General features: G+C 52.3%; 1 protein-coding gene across 1 annotated transcript in view; it reads right to left on the bottom strand.

Annotated features, from left to right (window-relative positions):
* LOC147090486 (insulin receptor substrate 1-B-like) overlaps window positions 1–19955 on the bottom strand; it is a 105378-nt gene extending 85423 nt beyond the window's left edge. Inside the window, exon 1 of the mRNA XM_085977257.1 lies at window positions 17454–19955. Within this exon, the coding sequence (XP_085833383.1) occupies window positions 17454–19920 (2467 nt within the window). The 5' untranslated portion in view covers window positions 19921–19955. The remainder of the gene's footprint in view (window positions 1–17453) is intronic.
* Between the last annotated feature and the right edge of the window lie 1685 nt (window positions 19956–21640).

Here is a 21640-nt window from a genome sequence, read left to right as displayed (position 1 = left end):
ACAAATAAACACACAAATAACACACACACACACAAATAAACACACAAATAACACACACACACAAATAAACACACAAATAACACACACACACACAAATAAACACACAAATAACACACACACACACAAATAAACACACAAATAACACACACACACACAAATAAACACACAAATAACACACACACACACAAATAAACACACAAATAACACACACACACACAAATAAACACACAAATAACACACACACACACAAATAAACACACAAATAACACACACACACACAAATAAACACACAAATAACACACACACACAAATAAACACACACACAAATAAACACACACACACAAATAAACACACACACAAATAAACACACACACAAATAAACACACACACACAAATAAACACACACACACAAATAAACACACACACAAACACAAATAAACACACACAAACACAAATAAACACACACAAACACAAATAAACACACACACACAAATAAACACACACACACAAACACACAAATAAACACACACACACACAAATAAACACACACACACACAAACACAAATAAACACACACACAAACACAAATAAACACACACACAAACACAAATAAACACACACACAAATAAACACACACACACACACACAATCACTCTCACACAAATAAAAACACACACACACACTTATAACCTCTCCATTCTAGTATCGTCCTTGTAAATCTTTTCTGCCACTTCATCCAGTGCCTCTACAACGGTCCTGTGAAGCGCCTCGAGATGTTTTCCTATGTTAAAAGGTGCTGGATAAAAGCAATATGAGCGCAAAATACTGCGGATGCTGGAAATCCGAAATAACAACAGAAGACGCTGGAAAAGCTCAGCAGGCCCGGCAACATCCTGACGAAGGGTTTCGACCCGAAACGTTGACTCCGTTTCTCTCTCCACGGATGTTGCCGGGCCTGCTGAGTTTTTCCAGCGTTTTCTGTTGTTATTCTGGATAAAAGCAAGTTGTTCTGTTTGCAGTGAGCGGAGTATTTGTGCACTTTCTCCAGTGCCGCGACATCTTCTTTATAACCGGGCCAGAACTGTGAACAGAGCTCCCAAGAGTGGTCGAAGCAAGGTTCCATACTAGTTCTGCATAACCTCTCTGCTTTTCGATTCTATTCCTCTTGCAATGAACCCCAGTGCTTGGTTTGCATTATTTTTTTTAATGGCCTCGTTAACCTGGTCGGTGTCAAGGGTCACACGTGGCTAGCGTGAGGTGATGGAGGGGCGCTGGGCCCAGTGACAGGCAGCACCTTCAGCGGAGTTGGGGACAAAAATGACAGGGGGGGGGGGGGAACAGAGGAAGTAGATAAAACAGGTCCTTGTGTTCGAGCAGGGTCTGAAACAAATGAAACTCTATTCCAAAGTCCTTTATTCTCTACAACGTAACGCACTGGGCGGGGCAACCTGGAGGAGTTCAATATCTCACCGAATTCAAGCTGCTCATACTGAACCTGGGCAAAATCAGGAGCTCAGTATTCACGAGCAAGCACGGAAAAAAATGCTCGTCTCAGCTGAAATGTCCCTGAGCCAAACCCAGGGCTAAATTTAGCCCCTGGCCAAATAGGGCCTTCAAAATACACCAGTGTCGATTTACTCCCCACAAATATATTTTAATGATACAGCTCCATCCCCTTTTACCACCCTCCACGTTGGAGCAGGAGACCCTTAAAAAATATCTCCCCCGCTTGTGCTTGATGGGGCAGTGTAGAGGGAGCTTTACTCTGTATCTAACCCGTGCTGTACCTGCCCGGGGAGTGTTTGATGGGACAGTGTAGAGGGAGCTTTACTCTGTATCTAACCCGTGCTGTACCTGCCCGGGGAGTGTTTGATGGGACAGTGTAGAAGGAGCTTTACTCTGTATCTAACCCGTGCTGTACCTGCCCTGGGAGTGTTTGATGGGGACAGTGTAGAGGGAGCTTTACTCTGTATCTAACCCGTGCTGTACCTGCCCGGGGAGTGTTTGATGGGACAGTGTAGAAGGAGCTTTACTCTGTATCCAACCCGTGCTGTACCTGCCCTGGGAGTGTTTGATGGGACAGTGTAGAGGGAGCTTTACTCTGTATCTAACCTGTGCTGTACCTGCCCTGGGAGTGTTTGATGGGACTGTGTAGAGGGAGCTTTACTCTGTATCTAACCCGTGCTGTACCTGCCCTGGGAGTGTTTGATGGGACGGTGTAGAGAGAGCTTTACTCTGTATCTAACCCGTGCTGTACCTGCCCTGGGAGTGTTTGATGGGACGGTGTAGAGAGAGCTTTACTCTGTATCTAACCCGTGCTGTACCTGCCCTGGGAGTGTTTGACGAGACACTAGGTGCCTGTAATGGAAAGGACTCCAGCACTAATATCCCTCACCTCTCTCTTCCTTCTTTTGAAAAAGGAACCATATTGAGCCGCCTCTCCCCCGGCACCGATTGCTGGTCCCGACCACGGTGGGGCGGTGTGGGGTCTTCCGGCACTGGGAAACCTCCTTCTAGGAAATGCCGCACCCTCGGAGCTGCAATCCGCCCTCCATTCCTGCCACGCGACGCCTCTATCTTTATCTTGTGCACCACAGGGGACGGGATTTCAGTGAACAACCGAAGGCTTCCAAGAACCGCTCACTGACCGTTTAAGGACAACACCTTTCGTTGTAATTGGGCTCTGCCATTTGGTTTTAGTAAACACATCTGCGAGGAAAGAAAATAACTTGCATTTTTACAGGCCCTTTCGCAACCTCTGCACATCCCAAATTGCTTTACAACCAACGAGGCACTGTTCTGAGGTGCAGTCACTGTTGTAATGTAGGAAAATGCATCAGTCAATTTGCGCACAGCAAGATCCCACAAACAGCAGTGTGATAATGACCAGATAATCTGCTTTTTTTTTAATGATGTTGGCTGAGGGATAACTATTGGCTCCAGGACACCAGGGAGAACTCCCCCTGCTCATCTTTGAAATACAGGAAACTCTCGATTTACCGGCGCCTAAATAATCAGAAATCTCTGTTAACCGGCAAAATTCAGGAGTAGGTTCAGGTCAGTTTTACTTCATATTAGTGGCCGTTCCTGGATCTGTGGTTGTGTAACTGGGGTTCCTGCACCTGTTGCTAAGCAACAGGGACACTTGGTCTGTGGCCGGGGTTGCTGCACCTGTTGCTAAGCAACAGGGAAGCCTGGATTTGTTGCTGTGTACGGGGCTCTCGTACCTTTTAACTATACCTCTCTGTAATCCGGACTTTTTGATAAACCGGCACCACGCCGGTGCCAGATTAAAAAAGAGTTTCCTGTAGTGGCCACGGAATCTCTTACGCCCACCCGAGAGGTTTTAACGTTTCATCCGAAAGGCAGTGCAGCGCTCCCTCGGTGCTGCACTGGGGAGTGTCAGGGGTGGATTATGGGCTCAAGTCTCCAGATGTGACCTGAACCCACCACTTTCTGACTCGGGAGGGGCAGAGTGCTGCCACAACACTAAAAACAGATGATCTGGTCATTTATCACATTGCTGTTTGTGGGATCTTGCTGTGCGCAAATTGGCTGCTGCGTTTCCCACATTACAACAGGGACTGCACTTCAAAAAAAAAAAGTACTTCATTGGCTGTAAAGCGCTTTGGGACGTCTGGCTGTTGTGATGGGCGCGGTATAAATGCAAGTCTTTATCCGTACAGCAGCAAGAATGAAATTGGGAACTCGTGCATGAGGGGCTTGGGGCCAACGGAGGTGCAGCTTCCATCAGCGAGCCTTTGGCTCAGTGGTATCATCATGCCTGCCTCGGAGTCAGAAGGTAGAGGGTTCAAACCCCGCCCCAGACCGTCCCCGTGAGGGGGGGGGGGGACAGGAGCTCGGGATTCAAGTCCGGGCTGACATCCAGCGGGATACCGGCGTGCGGTGGCTTCGAGAAGACACGAAAGAAAGAGCTCGGGTTCCCACTTACTGACCCCTTGCGGAACGTTTCGGGTATCTGGGCCAGGGGCAGGGGCAGGGCTGTGATGCTACTGCAGTTAAAACAGCCTGTCGGCACTCGGTATCGCGGCCTCGCGCGCTTGTGAATTTGCCGCCTGTGGAACCGTGAGTGAGTCAGCTTCATCAGAGCAGCTGAAAGTAAAAGCTAGCAGAGAGAAGAGAGGAGAGGAAACAAAATAAACAGGCCCAGCCTGTTTAAAATCTGCATCAAAGGGACTGCATTGGCTGGAGAAAGAAAAAAAGACTTGCATTTATACCGCACCTATCACAAGCACCGGACGTCTCAAAGCGCTTTACAGCCAATGAAATACTTTTTTTTGAAGTGTAGTCACTGTTGTAATGTGGGAAACACAGCAGCCAATGTGATAATGACCAGATAATCTGTTTTAGTGACTTTGGCTGAGGGCTAAACATTGGCCTCTTCTTCGAATAGTGCCATGGGATCCTTTACGTCTGCATCAAGAGCGCGGACAGGGCCTCGGTTTAACGGCACCTCCGACCGTGCAGCGCTCCCTCAGCGCAGCGCCGGGAGTGTCAGCCTCGGCTTTTGGGCTCAAGTCCGTGGAGTGGGACTTGAACCCATGACTTTCTGACTCAGAAGGCGAGAGTGCTACCCACTGAGCCACAGCGGACACAGAAGCAGGCTGTTAGCTAAAAGTCTACTTAGGCCCAGTTCCAAACAAAACACTTTGTGGCTAGACAGCGCTGAATTTCTCAGCACTGAACTTGATTGAATGGAGGGATATTTTTTATATCGGAGCTCGATTATTTTTTTTTTGCTTAAAAAAAAGTCATCTCCACGCAGAAAATAAACAGGTCACGCGTTACTTTAAATAACTTTGTAAATCACTGGTTAGGCCTCAGCTGGAGTATTGTGTCCAATTCTGGGCACCGCACTTTAGGGAGGATGTCAAGGCCCTGGAGAGGGTGTGGAGGAGATTTACCAGAATGGTACCAGGGATGAGGGACTTCAGTTATGTGGGGAGACTGGATTGTTCTTAGAACTACTTTTGAAGTGTAGTCACTGTTGTAACAATAGGAAACGCAGCAGCCAATTTGCGCACAGCAAGCTCCCACAAACAGAAACGCGTTAATGATCAGATAATGTTTTTTTTTTAATTTTAAAATGATGTTGATTGAGACACAAATCTTGGCCAGGACACCGGGGAGAGCTCCCCTGCTCTTCTTTGAGTTAGTGGCCGCGGGATCTTTTACGTCCACCCGAGAGAGCAGACGGGGCCTCGGTTTGACGTCTCATGCGAAAGACGGCACCTCCGACGGGGCAGCGGCGCTCCCTCAGTGCTGGCACCGGGGAGTGTCGGCCTGGGATGATGTGCTCGAGTCTCTGGAGTGGGGCTTGAACCCACGACCTCCTGACTCAGAGGCGAGAGAGAGTGCGACCCACCGAGCCATGGCTGACTTAATAATAGTATTGTTAACGTTATCTTTATCCTCCTAATAATCCTATTAGATCTGCACACGCGATCTCTGATCCGTCTCTGGCCGATCGAGCTCGCTATACCAGGCTGACTGTCTATATAAATTAAAAGTATCATTTTGTATATTATTATAAATAAAGAGGCTGCAGTACAAATGTTTACAACTCTCACTTACAACCCGCACAACATGACTCATAAGAAATCAGCTGAAGACTTGGTTGTTACTTGCTGGCTGTTTCGGTGACCCTTTTGAATGGTATAGACTGTTTCAAGTGGGCTGCCATTAGGTCTGTCAAACGCTATACCGGCCATCGCGTATAGCGGGCAAATCATGCGCCCGCCATCAGCGGTGGGGGCTGCATCCAACAACAACGCATCGCATTTATATAGCGCCTTTAACATAGTAAAACGTCCCAAGGCGCTTCACAGGAGCGATTACCAAACAAAATTCGACACCGAGCCACATGAGGAGATACAGGAAACTCTTGGGTATCCGGCACCGACGGGACCGGCGTGCTGCCGGTTGATCAAAAATTCCAGATGACGGAGAGGGTTATCTACCGAGGCTATTTTTAACAAAGAAAAATTTTAAAAAATCAAGAAATGTGCAGTATACAGTAATTGGGTACACACCTACAGAAAGTGGTGTTAAATGGATGGTGGAAGATGCTTGATTAAGTACAGTACTGCCAGTTGAGGGTAATGCAATGCAATGACTACCGGCAGCGCGGGAGACACACAGTACCCCTGTAAAATGGCGGATCGGAAGAGACTACCGGCAGCGTGGGAGTCACACAGTACCCCTGTAAAATGGCAGATCAGAAGAGACTACCGGCAGCGTGGGAGACACACAGTACCCCTGTAAAATGGCGGATCGGAAGAGACTACCGGCAGCGTGGGAGACACACAGTACCCCTGTAAAATGGCGGATCAGAAGAGACTACCGGCAGCGCGGGAGACACACAGTACCCCTGTAAAATGGTGGATCAGAAGAGATGACCGGCAGCGCGGGAGAGTCAGACTCCTGTTACAGGGGTATTCACATAATCACAGAATCTACAGTGCAGATAGAGGCCATTTCGGCCCATCGAGCCTGCACCATTGAGGTGTTCCGACTTCCGACAGCGCCAAGAAGCCGAGTAGTGGCAGTTTGGAGAACGACCCCCACTGACTAACTCGGCCACCGCGGGACACTCGGGCTCGGCAACATTGCCGGTTATTGAGGTGTTGTTTTCGGAGTGAGAATTTTGCCGGTTAATAGAGATTTCCGGATATTTAGGTGCCGTTTAAACGAGAGTTTCCTGTATTAGGGGCAGGTGACCAAAAGCTTGGTCAAAGAGGTAGGTTTTAAGGATCGCCTTAAAAAGAGAGAGGTAGAGAGGCGGAGAGGTTCAGGGAAGGAATTCCAGAGCTTAGGGCCTAGGCAGCTGGAGGCCCAGCCACCTGTGGTGGGGGCGATTAAAATCAGGGCTGCACAAGTCAGCCTGATCTTCAAATACAGGAAACTTTTTTTCATCCGGCACCGACGGGACCGACGTGGTGCCGGTTCATCAAAAATTCCGGATAACCGAAAGCTATAGTGAAAGATACGGAGCTGAGAGCTCCGTATAAAGCAACAAACCCTGTTGCTTAGCAACAGGTTCAGAACAATGGCCACAAGTTCCAAGCGTCTCTGTAGCTTAGCAACAGCTGCAGCCACACCCTTGCACAGCAACAGATGGAGGAAGGCACGTAATAAAACTTACCTGAACCTACTCCTGAATTTTGCCGGTTAACCGAGATTTCCGGTTATTTAGGTGCCGGTAAATCGAAAGTTTCCTGTAGCACAGTCCTTGTCTGAAGATACCCATCTACAGCCAACTGGACCAAACATCTCTCTGTCCTTGCAGCTGGTGACCAATTTATCAATTGTAATCGGCTGATTGCGTAACAAAGGCCGTGTCTTACTGCTTCATGGTGGAGTTGGTGTCTGTGCAATAGTCAGCATGTTTGTGCTCGATAATGATCCACCTTCATATTCATACTGGTCTCTCACTCGACTCTCTCCACCTCTTTCTCCCGCAGTTGCTCTCTGCCTTGCTCTTGGCCCCTGGAGCACTCTCATAGCCTTTATCTTTCTCCGTCCCTTGCTCTCCCTGTCTGTCCCTCTCTATCTCTTGCTCCCTCCGTGTCTCTTTTTTTGCTCTGCCTGTCTTTTGCTCGCTGTGTCGCTCTGCTTCTCTCGCTCCATCCATGAGGCGCTGTGGGCCATCCGCAGCAGCAGGACACCGGGAAGAACTCCCCTGCTCTTCTTCGAAATAGTGGCTTTGGGATCTTATGTCCACCCAAGGGGGCAGACGGGGCCCTCGGTTTAACATCTCAACCAAAAGACGGCACCTCCGACAGTGCGGTGCTCCCTCAGTACTGCACTGGGAGTGTCGGCCTGGATTTTGTGCTCAAGTCTCTGGAGTGGGGCTTGAACCCATCAGCTTCTGGACTCAAGAGGCGAGAGTGTGCTACCCACTGAGCTACGGCTGACGCTACAATGGACTAAACCCCTTCCCATTCACTCCCGTGGCATAATTACTTGAAGGAGAAAAAATTGCAAGGCTATGGGGAAAGAGCGGGGGAGTGGGACGAACAGTCATTGTGGAGACAAAGTGCCGTCTTCACACCGAGGACCACCTCCATCGTGTTGTGTGGCACTACCACCGTGCTAAATGGGATAAATTCAGAACAGATCTAGCAGCTCAAAACTGGGCGTCCATGAGGCGCTGTGGGCCATCAGCAGCAGCAGAATTGTATTCCACCACAATCTGTAACCTCATGGCCCGGCATATCCCTCACTCTACCATTACCACCAAGCCAGGGGACCAACCCTGGTTCAATAAGGAGTGTAGAAGAGCATGCCAGGAGCAGCACCAGGCATACCTAAAAATGAGGTGCCAACCTGGGGAAGCTGCAACACAGGACTACTTGCATGCTAAAAAGTAGAAGCAGCAGGCTATAGACAGGGCTAAGCGATCCCACAATCAACGGATCAGATCAAAGCTCTGCAGTCCTGCCACATCCAGTTGTGAATGGTGGTGGTCCATTAAACTAACGGGAAGAGGAGGCTCCATGAATATCCCCATCTTCAATGATGGTGGAGCCCAGCACGTGAGTGCAAAAGACAAGGCTGAAGCGTTTGCAACCATCTTCAGCCAGACGTGCCGAGTGGATGATCCATATCGGTCACCTCCTGAGGTCCCCACCACCACAGAAGCCAGTCTTCAGCCAATTCGATTCACTCCATGTGATATCAAGAAATGGCTGAGCACACTGGATACAGCAAAGGCTGTGGACCCCCGACAGCATCCTGGCCGTCATGCTGAAGACTTGTGCTCCAGAACCTGCCGAGCCTCCAGCCAAGCTGTTCCAGTACAGCTATAACACTGGCATCTATCTGGCAATGTGGAAAACTACCCAGGTACGTCCAGTCCACAAAAAGCAGGACAAATCCAATCCGGTCAATTACCGCCCTATCAGTCTACTCGCAATCATCAGCAAAGTGATGGAAGGTATCGTCGACAGTGCTATCAAGCAGCACTTACTCACCAATAACCTGCTCACTGATGCTCAGTTTGGGTTCCACCAAGACCACTCTGCTCCTGACCTCATTACAGCCTTGGTCCAAACATGGACGAAAGAGCTGAATTCCAGAGGTGAGGTGAGAGTGACTGCCCTTGCCATCAAGGCAGCATTTGACTGAGTGTGGCATCAAGGAGCCCGAGTAAAACTGAAGTCAATGGGAATTGCGGGGGAGAACTCTCCACTGGCTGGAGTCATACCCAGCACAAAGGAAGATGGTTGTGGTGATTGAAGGTCAATCATCACAGCCCCAGGACATCGCTGCAGGAGTTCCTCAGGGCAGTGTCCTAGGCCCAACCAGCTTCAGAGCTGCTTCATCAATGACCTTCCCTCCATCATAAGGTCAGAAGTGAGGATGCTTGCTGATGACTGCACAGTGTTCAGCGCCATTCGCAACTCCTCTGATAATGAAGCAGTCCATGCCCGCATGCAGCAAGACCTGGACGACATTCAGGCTTGGGCTGATAAGTGGCAGGTAACATTCGCTCCACACAAGTGCCAGGCAATGATTATCTCCAACAAGCGAGTCTAACCACCTCCTCTTGACATTCAACGGCATTACCATCGCCGAATCCCCCACCATCAACATCCTGGGGGGTCACCATTGACCAGAAACTTAACCGAACCAGCCACAAATACTGTGGCAACAAGAGCAGGTCAGAGGCTGGGTATTCTGAAGCAAGTGTCTCACCTCCTGACTCCCCAAAGCCTTTCCACCATCTACAAGGCACAAGTCAGGAGTGTGATGGAATACTCTCCACTTGCCTGGATGAGTGCAGCTCCAACAACACTCAAGAAGCTCGACACCATCCAGGACAAAGCAGCCCACTTGATTGGCACCCCATCCACCACCTGAAACATTCACTCCCTCCACCACCGGCGCACCGTGGCTGCAGTGTGTACCATCTACAAGATGCACTGCAGCAACTCGCCAAGGCTTCTTCGGCAGCACCTCCCAAACCCGCGACCTCTTCCACCTAGAAGGACAAGGGCAGCAGGCGCATGGGAACACCACCACCTCCAAGTCCCCCTCCAAGTCACACACCATCCTGACTTAGAAGTATATTGGCCGATCCTTCATCGTCGCTGGGTCAAAATCCTGGAACTCCCTCCCTAACAGCACTGTGGGAGTACCTTCACCACACGGACTGCAGCGGTTCAAGAAGGCGGCTCACCACCACCTTCTCAAGGGCAACTAGGGACGGGCAATAAATGCTGGCCTTGCCAGCGACGCCCACATCCCGTGAAGAATATTTAGAAAAACTGGCTTGCTCTGCGAAAGAGCCAGCAGATTCGATGGGCCGAATGGCTTTACGATTCTTTAATTGGCTGGTATAATTAGGGTTCTCAGCATTCACTTTGTCCCTGATCAGCTGGTTTTAATACTAGGCTGACGAAACTGCAGCTAATCACGGCTAATCTTACCTGGAGACAGAACTATAAAAGCTCTTATCTTGTCTGTGTACAGTGTGTGTTTGGCTGCCCCGTGTTTTCTACTGTTTGCTGTTGGGCTGAGTGTTTGGATGAATGATTGCACAGTCTGAGGTACAAAGATGTGCAGGCTGGATCTTATCGCTGCTTCAGGGATAGCCCCCACCCCCCCCACCCCCTAACTCACCCAGTGCAGCAGTCCACTTACTGCAGTGCAGCCTTGTGCCAGCTTCAGTCGAACACGCAATCGAGGCGGCTCACGTTACCAGTGGCTACTTGGGTTCGATACTGGAGGTACCCAGCTCCAGTGCAACCCGACTCGAGTGTGGGGCGGGGGGAGGGGTTGAAATAAAAAACAAACCCACTCTAATTCCTTTGCCACAAACCCAATATAATATAACCCTCTACCGATCGTCCCATATTTACATCCAACTGCGTGCTCCTTTGCGAGGTTACAGTGTTGGGTGGGAGCTGGGGTGCGGCAGAGAGTTTGGCCAGTAAGTATCTACAGAAGATCTTCAGCTGTATCTGCAGAGAGAAGGCTGGGGGGGCGTTGTGGGGGGGGTGGGACGCTCTCCAAATCCATGAGGTGACAAGCCAGCGAGTTAGTACTCCCAGATCGTTATTAAGTGGAAGAGATTGCTCGCCCTGGACTGAGCATTATTAGGGATATCGGGCAAGTGGGGCTGCCAGCTTTCACTTGAAATTGGGACTAGAAAAGTTGGTGTCAAAGAGCTTTAGTCCGGTAACTGAATCTGTTGCTTAACCTCTTGCAAAACTGGGTGTTCCATAGTTCAACACACACACAGTTCAAATTACTAAATTGTTAAACTACCCACTGTGTTACTGACTGTATCTCTACTGATGTTAATCCAGCTCCCTCACACTGTCACTCAGTAATCCCTCTCCCCCAGCACCCTGTGTTACTGACTGTATCTCTACTGATGTTAATCCAGCTCCCTCACACTGTCACTCCGTAACCCCTCCCCCAGCGCCTTGTGTTACTGACTGTATCTCTACTGATGTTAATCCAGCTCCCTCACACAGTCACTCAGTAATCCCTCTCCCCCAGCACCCTGTCTTACTGACTGTATCTCTACTGATGTTAATCCAGCTCCCTCACACTGTCACTCCGTAACCCCTCTCCCCCAGCGCCCTGTGTTACTGACTGTATCTCTACTGATGTTAATCCAGCTCCCTCACACTGTCACTCACTAACCCCTCTCCCCCAGCACCCTGTCTTACTGACTGTATCTCTACTGATGTTAATCCAGCTCCCTCACATGGTCACTCCGTAACCCCTCCCCCAGCGCCCTGTGTTACTGACTGTATCTCTACTGATGTTAATCCAGCTCCCTCACACTGTCACTCAGTAACCCCTCTCCCCCAGCACCCTGTCTTACTGACTGTATCTCTCCTGATGTTAATCCAGCTCCCTCACACTGTCACTCAGTAACCCCTCTCCCCCAGCGCCGTGTTACTGACTGTATCTCTACTGATGTTAATCCAGCTTCCTCACACTGTCACTCAGTAACCCCTCCCCCAGCGCCGTGTTACTGACTGTATCTCTACTGATGTTAATCCAGCTTCCTCACACTGTCACTCCGTAACCCCTCCCCCAGCGCCCTGTGTTACTGACTGTATCTCTACTGATGTTAATCCAGCTCCCTCACACAGTCACTCAGTAACCCCTCTCCCCCAGCACCCTGTATGGGAAGAAGTCCCCTGCTCTTCCTCGAAATAGTGGCCCGCGGGATCTTTTACGTCTACCCGAGAGGGCAGACGAGGCCTCGGCTTGACGTCTCATCAGAAAGACGGCACCCTCCGACAGTGCGGCGCGCCCTCAATACTGGCACTGGGAGTGTCGGCCTGGAATTTTTGCGCTCAAGTCACTGGATTGGGGCTCGGGCCCAATACCTTCTGACTCAGAGACGAGAAAGTGCGACCCAATGAGCCGCGGGCTGGCAACGAAGGCAGATACAAAAAACGTGACGTCCTGGTGTCCAGGTGCTGAGTGTGGGCTGTGCTGTGTGAATTAAAGGCAGTCTCTCCCCCCCGCCCCACCCCACCACCAGTGCTTAATGCTCATCATGCCCCTTACTCATTTCTCTCAGTCGCCGTGCGTCACTGTGTTTTCACCAAGTCACGACTCTTTATTTACTGGAAATATGTTCAGATCACTGACTGACACGGGCTGCGATGAATCTGCTTCACTTGCTCGCATTAACAACTATTTCATGAATCTCGCAATTTTCTCTTCTGGGAAGTGAAGAGAAGGAAAAAAAAAAAGCTGTGAAGGACACGGAGTAATTGAGGCTCTGCACCTCGCCGGTGGGAAAGCGACGTTAACCCCTTCTCCAATGTTCCCTTGCTGAACGTGGCTCCTTCCCGGTTTCCTGGCCCTCCCCTGTCAAGAGTGCTGGCGCTAGCTGGGGGTGTGGGTTCCGCAGGTGCCACACATCCTCCTGCACCTCTCCCAAACCAGTGTTTTTCAACGGGTAGGCAGTGAGGATATTCGGCTGCAATGGCATATCACACAGGCCCAACCCTATCCGCATCAGGCATTCTCTCACTCACACACACAGGCAGACACTCAGATAGATACACGGGCAGACACACCTACAGATAGATACACAGGCAGACACAGACACACATACAGATAGATACACAGGCAGACACACCTACAGATAGATACACAGGCAGACAGACACACCTACAGATAGATACACAGGCAGACACAGACACACATACAGATAGATACACAGGCAGACACACCTACAGATAGATACACAGGCAGACACAGACACACATACAGATAGATACACAGGCAGACACACCTACAGATAGATACACAGGCAGACAGACACTCATACAGATAGATACACAGGCAGACACAGACACACATACAGATAGATACACGGGCAGACACAGACACACATACAAATAGATACACGGGCAGGCACAGACACACATACAAATAGATACACAGGCAGGCACAGACACACATACAAATAGATACACAGGCAGGCACAGACACACATACAGATAGATACACGGGCAGGCACAGACACACCTACAGATAGATACACAGGCAGGCACAGACACACATACAGATAGATACACGGGCAGGCACAGACACACATACAGATAGATACACGGGCAGGCACAGACACACCTACAGATAGATACACAGGCAGGCACAGACACACATACAGATAGATACACGGGCAGGCACAGACACACCTACAGATAGATACACAGGCAGCCACAGACACACCTACAGATAGATACACAGGCAGACACAGACACACCTACAGATAGATACACAGGCAGGCACAGACACACCTACAGATAGATACACGGGCAGGCACAGACACACCTACAGATAGATACACAGGCAGCCACAGACACACCTACAGATAGATACACAGGCAGACACAGACACACCTACAGATAGATACACAGGCAGGCACAGACACACATACAGATAGATACACAGGCAGCCACAGACACACATACAGATAGATACACAGGCAGACACAGACACACATACAGATAGATACACAGGCAGGCACAGACACACCTACAGATAGATACACGGGCAGGCACAGACACACCTACAGATAGATACACAGGCAGATACAGACACACGCACACACGTAGACGCGCACACACACCCTCTGCTCCCAGTTAATGCAAAAACAGAGGCTCCTGGATCACCAGCATGGTGCGGGAAGTACAACAACAACCAGCCTTGGTCCAAACATGGACAAAGGAGCTGAATTCCAGAGGTGAGGTGAGAGTGACTGCCCTTGACATCAAGGAGCCCTAGTAAAACTGAAGTCAACGGGAATCGAGGAAAATGCTCCACTGGCTGGAGTCATACCTAGCACAAAGGAAGATGGTTGTGGTGATTGAAGGTCAATCATCACAGCCCCAGGACATCGCTGCAGGAGTTCCTCAGGGCAGTGTCCTAGGCCCAACCATCTTCAGCTACTTCATCAATGACCTTCCCTCCAACACAAGGTCAGAAATGGGGATGTTCGCTGATGACTGCACAGTGTTCAGTGCCAGTCACAACTCCTCAGATAATGAAGCAGTCCATGCTCGCATGCAACAAGACCTGGACGACATTCAGGCTTGGGCTGATAAGTGGCAGGTAACATTCGCGCCACACAAGTGCCAGTCAATGACTATCTCCAACAAGTGAGAGTCTAACCACCTTCCCCTTGACATTCAACGGCATTACCATTGCCGAATCCCCCACCATCAACATCCTGGGGGTCACCATTAACCAGAAACTTAACTGGGCCAGCCACATAAATACTGTGGCAACAAGAGCAGGTCAGAGGCTTGGTATTCTGCGGCGAGTGTCTCACCTCCTGACTCCCCAAAGCCTTTCCACCATCTACAAGGCACAAGTCAGGAGTGTGATGGAATACTCCCCACTTGCCTGGATGAGTGCAGCTCCAACAACACTCAAGAAGCTCGACACCATCCAGGACAAAGCAGCCCGCTTGATCGGCACCCCATCCACCACCTCAAACATTCACTCCCTCCACCACCGGCACACCGTGGCTGCAGTGTGTACTGCAGCAACTCGCCAAGGCTTCTTCGGCAGCACCTCCCAAAACCGCGACCTCTTCCACCTAGAAGGACAAGTGCGCATGGGAACACCACCACCTCCAAGTTCCCCTCCAAGTCAAAATCCTGGAACTCCCTACCTAACAGCGCTGTGGGAGCACCTTCACCCCACGGACTGCAGCGGTTCAAGATGGCGGCTCATCGCCTCCTTCTCGAGAGCAACTAGGGATGGGCAATAAATGCTGGCATTGCCAGTGACGCCCACATCGCATAAGTGAATTTTTAAAAAAATGTAGAAAGAAAATGTTGCAAGGTGCTTCACAAAGGCTAATTTAAAAAAAACACCCCTTTTTTCCCCCAGAGTGACCCGCGAGAACTGTGTGTAAATTCGGAGGCTATACTACATTAAAACACCATTCAGCGCCAGTACTTAGGGATCACTGCACTGTCAGGGGTGCCGTCTCTCGGGATGAAACGTTAAACCGAGGGCCCCGTCTGTCCTCGGAAAGATCCTACGGCCGCTAGTTAAGAAGAAGAAGAGCAGGGGAGTTGGTCCCGGGGCCAATATTTATTCCTCAACTAACATCATTAAAAAAAAATTATCTGGTCGTTCATCTCATTGCTGCTCGTGGGGTCTTGCTGTGCGCAGATTGGCTGTCACGTAGCAAGAGTGACTGCGCTTCCAAAGTACTTCACCGGCTGCAAAGCACTTTGGGACCCCCTGTGGTCTCGAAAGGCGCTATAGAAATGCAAGTCCTTTCTTTCTTATTCAGTCAGTAATAAGTTACAACTGATGTGACTGCTCCATGAAGTAATGATGGCGTGCTGCGGGGCTTTAGGCCACCCGATTACAGGAAACTTTTGATTTACCGGCACCTAAATAACCGGAAATCTCGGTTAACCGGCAAAATTCAGGAGTAGGTTTTACTTCATATTTTTTTGCCTTCTTCCAACTGTTGCTGGGCAAGGGTGTGGCTGCAGCTGTTGCTAAGCTACAGAGATGCTTGAAACTTGTGGCCATTGTTCTACAGCAACAGGGTTTGTTGCTTTATACGGAGCTCTCAGCTCCGTATCTTTTACTATAGCGTTCGGTTATCCGGAATTTTTGATGAACCGGCACCACGTCGGTCCCGTCCGTGCCGGATAAAAGAGTTTCCTGTAACTTGTTAGTTTTACTTAAAGGGGAAGTGAAGCCCTCTGCGTCTTTCATCACTGCATCTTCCCAATGAAGACTTGTGTCCCCGTGAGCTGGTCACATTTCAAATGTCACACGTCAAAACGTAAATATAAAACAACACGCAAGAAAGCCAGTAATTTCCTGCTGGTTCCTCTGACCTCACTAAACCAGCAGATTGTCCACTGCCACCACTGTGTCAGGCAATGAGCTGGAGGCGGGGCGGGGCTTACTGCAGGACTCGCAGCAAACAGTCTATTTCACAGCAAACAGTCTAATTAAACAGCGCACTGCAGCAAACAGTCCACAGAGTCTATTTAAAAATAAGTGTTTCTACAAACGACAGCAAACTGAACTCATGAACGAAACTACAGCAAAGTCTCCCGATAAAAGCAGGATTATTTCTCCAGCAAAATGCAGTGAGTGGAGGATAGTTACACAATACATATTCCGTGCATAAAGTCAATCCCAGTCACTTACAGCAGTGACCGATGGAGGAAATTACCCAATCATCTCCATTCTGGCCGGGAATAGTGGTGTCACTATATGCAGCCATAAACCGGCCTCTCCCCAAGAGGCAGCGATCGACATGGTAGCTGAGAGACACTTCCCTCCACGACTGGGCTCTAATTAGCCTCAGGATGCGCCCGTTTCCGCACTGGCGAACACCCGAGCCCGTGGCCTTAAAGAGAAAGGCACGCTCGACACGCAGATTCTGTACCCGCGCCTAAAAGACCGGAAACAGTGCCCCAGAATCCTAACTGAATAACACCACGGGGAGCCCACCGGCTCTTAATCACAAAAAGCACTCACACCGTTTAAAAACCAAAATAGAACGTTCCCTACCGGGACGGTAAAGTACATGGTGTAGCCAAGCCGGTCCGATCAGCTTCCAGCCCCTTCTTAAGTTGTAACCCTTAACCCCACGGAACCAGAGGTGACAGGAGGAGGATTCTTTTACACAGCGAGCGGTTACGATTCGGAATGCGCTGCCTGAAAGGACGGTGGAAGCAGATTCAACAGTAACTTTCATTACACACCCTCACTGGTGGAGATGTTGCAGCGCCACCATTGGCGGGAGGACGTCATTACAGCGTGACACATTTACATAGGCACTTCCCATTCTAAATGTAGACACTGGGATTTGTAACGGACAAAATTGATACAGGAAGACAATCTAATGAGATTAATCGACGGAGACAGGTGGGTGAAAATAGTAGTGCTAAAGCCACTCACCGTCTTTATTACTTTTATGGCTTCTTAATTCCTCGGACTTGTGAAAGTCAATGCTGGCATAAGTGTTCAAGGCGGCGCTCCCGTTCGCTTGCGCGTAAAGTCTCAGTTGCGAAGCGGGCCCTTCCGTGCAGCCGCTTTCCGTGCCCAGATCCAAATCAATGTAGTTCAGGCCGTTCTCGAAGCCAATCGACATGTGCCGCGACATTCCCGCACACGGCTCCTCCGCGGCTCCCTCCCCCCCTCCGCCGGTGTCATCGTCTTTCGGCCAGACCCTCTCAAAGGAGGCCGAGCTGCTGCGCCTCGCGTGGTCGGCGGAGGGCGCGGCGGGGAGGGGGGCAGGCAGCGGGGGCAGGAAGGTCTCGGAGCAGTGGCGTCGGCGCCCCTGGGGGTCGGCGCGGATCACCCGGGCGCCGCAGTGGGGGTCGGGGATCGGCTCCGGCGCGCCGACAAGGTCCCGGGCACCCTCGGGCGAGGCGGTGCCCGGGCAGTAGGCCGTCTCGGCGCGGTCGGCGGGAACGGGGCCGCATGTCCTCCGCTGGGTGTGGGGCAGAGCTGCCAGCGCCTCACCGTAGGGGCCGGCGGCCGGGCCGAAGTCCATGTTGACGTATTCGGTGGCCGCGGCGGGCAGACGGCGGAGAACACCCGCGCAGGAGGCAGGCCTGGGCAGCGTACAAGGGGCCCGCGGCTCGCCCCGGAACTCAATGCTGACGTACTCGCCGGGGCTCTGGGGCTCCGGGGGCAGAGGGTTCTCCCGCCGGCGGGGCAGGGTGCTGGCCTTGGCTGCCTCGATGTAGAGCCCGGCCAGCTGCGAGCACCCTCCTCTTCTTCCCGGCCTGGGGGGAGGTGGGCCGCTCAGGGGCCCCGAGCTCCCCTGGCCGCTCTCGGCCTCCCCTAGGCTGTCGCTGCTGCTGCTGCTGCTGGTGGAGAAGGAGCAGCAGGAGAGCTGGCCCGAGGTGGCCGGCTGCTTGTAGGAGCGGGGCAGTGAGTGGTAGCAGTGGTGCCGGGACTCGGCCAGCTTGGCCTCTTCCCCGGGGGGTGGCAGGTGGTGGGGGCGACGGCTGTCGGGGGGGGTGCTGGAGGCTGAGCGGCTGGCAGGCGACATGTTCATGTAGTCCCCGCTCCCTGCCGGCGACTTGGCGCGGCCGGGCTGGCCCCAGCCTTCGGGCGAGCAGCTCCCGCTGGGCGACATGAGCATGTAGCCGCCCCCGCGGGGGTCCTCGGCCTGCGGCTTCACGATCTGCCGGGGGGCCGAGGCGTCCTTGGGGGTCATGGCCATGTAGTCGCCACCCAGACCCGGGTCCTGGGCGGGAACCACCCTGGGCAGCATGGCCATGTAACCGTTGTCCGCAGATCCCTTCCGCCCTCCCTTGGCGGGGTCCGGGGTCGCTGGGGCCCGCCCCTTGCCCTTGCCGCCTCCACGAGGCGGTGGCGCCGTGGCCGACCCCTTGACCAGCCAGGCCCGCTTGCTCAGGCCACGCTCCGCCTCCTCCTCACCCCGGCTGCACGCCCGCCTGAGGAGCCGGCGCTGGCGCTGCTGGGCCTCCTGCCCCGCCGACGCCGGCCGGCCCATGGCCATGTAGTCGCAGCGGCCGGCCGGCGAGGGCAGCTGGAAGTGCCCAGGGTCCGGTGTGCCGGGGCTGGAGCCGTACTCCTCCTCCTCGCCTTCAGACGAGGATGGCGGGGGGGAGGAGGAGGGGGAGGGGGAGGAGAAGCCACGGTCGGCGGGCGAGCCGGGGGCCGGCGGGCAGGCGCACTCCGAGCCGTGCCCGCTGGAGGACGGGCTGGCCGGGCTGGGGGCGCGGGGCGAGCGGCGAGCCACGGGCTCGGGGGTCGACCAGGTCTGGCCCAGGGGCGGGTGGGCCCTGGCCAGCCCCCGGCGGTGGCGGGGCGCCCCGGGGGAGGGGCTGGCCGGCACCTCATCGGCGGAGGCGGGGCGGGAGGAGGAGGAGGAGGCTCCGCTGCCGTCGCTGGAGGTCCGCACCCTGGCGAAGCTGTAGCGCTGGCCGGGCGAGGTGGCACCGCACCTCCTGGTGGCGAAGCCCACCTGGCTGGGCGGCGGGTTGGCCAGCTGGTGGCGCCGGGAGGGCACGGAGATGGGGTTGGAGCTGGACGACTGGCTCTTGCTTCTCAGCCGGAACTCCTCGCTCATGGCCTTCATGGCCTCCAAGATGGTCTCGTGCATGTTCTGGGCCACCACCGAGTCGTCCACCTGCATCCAGAATTCGCCGGGCCCGGTGACGGCCGAGCGGCCCACCTCCACGAAGAAGAAGTTCTCCGAGTGCCCGCAGCGCCGGATGTTCATCAGCTGCAGCACCACGGCTGCCGCGTCGGAGTTGAGCTTCACCAGGTTGATGGTCTTGTCTGTCAGGCACAGCCGGTAGATGCCGTTCATGTTCCGCGACTGGCCCAGGCCCCGGGGCCGAAGGTTGACCTGCCAGACTTCCTTGAAAGCCGGGCCAGGTGCCATGGTGTAGTTGGAGTCTCCATTTTCTACATGAGCTTTACCTGTAACAACAGGGGGAGGGGGGGGGGGGGGTGGGGGGGGAGAAAAACAACAGAAAAATAAATACGTCATAGAACTCTCTACGTGCTCCTCTGGTGATGACTTTAACCTCATGATGCCCTTCGTTTACCGACTGACCGACCAGTGGAAATAGCTTTTCCCAATTTACCTCATCAAAAAACCCTTCATAAAGTTAAACGCGATCATTAGATCCCCTCTGGAATTTGCTCCCTAAACCACTTTGCCTCTTCACCTCTCTCTCCACCTTTAAGAAACAGAACAGGAGGAGGCCATTCGGCCCTTCGAGCCTGCTCCGCCATTCAACGAGATCATGGCTGATCATCCAAACCCTAGCACCCGGTCCCTACACCGACAGCCATCCCACCCAAGCCCTGTCCCCGTAACCCTGTAACCCCATGTATTTAATCCCCCCTAACACTAAGGGTCAATTTTTTTTTATCATGGCCAATCAACCTAACCCGCACATCTTTGGACTGTGGGAGGAAACCGGAGCACCCGGAGAAAACCCACGCAAACACGGGGAGAATGTGCAAACTCCACACAGTCACCCGAGGCCGGATTTGAACCCGGGTCCCTGGCGCTGTGAGGCAACAGTGCTAACCACTATGCCACCTGCCTTCTCCCCATATCCCTTGATGCCTTTAGCTTTAAGAAATATATCCAACTCCTTCTTGAATATATTTAATGAATTGGCCTCCACCGCCCTCTGTGGTAGAGAATTCCACAGGTTCACCACTCTCTGGGTGAAGAAATTCCTCCTCATCTCTGTCCTAAATGGCTTACCCCTTATCCTTATACTGTGTCCCCTGGTTCTGGACTCCCCGACCATCAGGAACATCCTTCCTGCATCTAGTCTGTCTAGTCCTGTTAGAATTTTATAAGTTCCAATGAGATCCCCTCTCATTCTTCTAAACTCCAGCGAGTACAAGCCCAATCGACCCAATCTCTCCTCATACGTCATTCCTGCCATCCCAGGTATCAGCCTGGTGAATCTTCGCTGCACTCCCTCCATGGCAAGAACATCCTTCCTCAGATAAGGCGACCAAAACTGCACACAATACTCAAGGTGTGGTCTCACCAAGGCCCTGTACTCTGTCCCTCGAGCCTGTTCCACCATTCAATAAGATCCTGGGCTGACCGGTGTCTTAACTCCATCTATCCGCCTCAGTTCCATAACCCTTAATACCCTCGCCTAACAAATGTTGTCACAATTTTGACATTTTCAATTGACCCCCCCCCCCCACCCCTCAATTCCCCCCCAGCCTCAACCTTGGATAAGGGGTAAGCCATTTAGGATTGAAATGAGGAGGAATTTCTTCACCCAGAGAGTGGTGAACCTGTGGAATTCTCTGCCACAGAGGGCGGTGGAGGCCAGTTCATTAAATATATTCAAGAAAGAGTTGGATATATTTCTTAAGGCTAAAGGGATCAAGGGCTATGGGGAGAAGGCAGGGACAGGGTACTGAATTTGGATGATCAGCCATGATCTCATTGAATGGCGGAGCAGGCTCGAGGGGCCGAATGGCCTACTCCTGCTCCTATCTTCTATGTTTCTATAGAGTCATAGAGTTTTACAGCACAGAAAGAGGCCCTTCGGCCCATCGTGTCCGCGCCGCCCATCCATCCCTGTCCTGTCTAATCCCATTTTCCAGCATTTGGTCCA

The sequence above is a fragment of the Somniosus microcephalus genome, unplaced genomic scaffold, assembly GCF_052327205.1.
Source record: "Somniosus microcephalus isolate GS21.2 unplaced genomic scaffold, FLI_Smic_1.0 unresolved_chr4, whole genome shotgun sequence".
In the NCBI taxonomy this organism is placed as follows: Eukaryota; Metazoa; Chordata; class Chondrichthyes; order Squaliformes; family Somniosidae; genus Somniosus; species Somniosus microcephalus.
The sequence above is the reverse complement of the archived record's forward strand: the minus strand, read 5'-3'. Positions and strand labels throughout refer to the sequence as shown.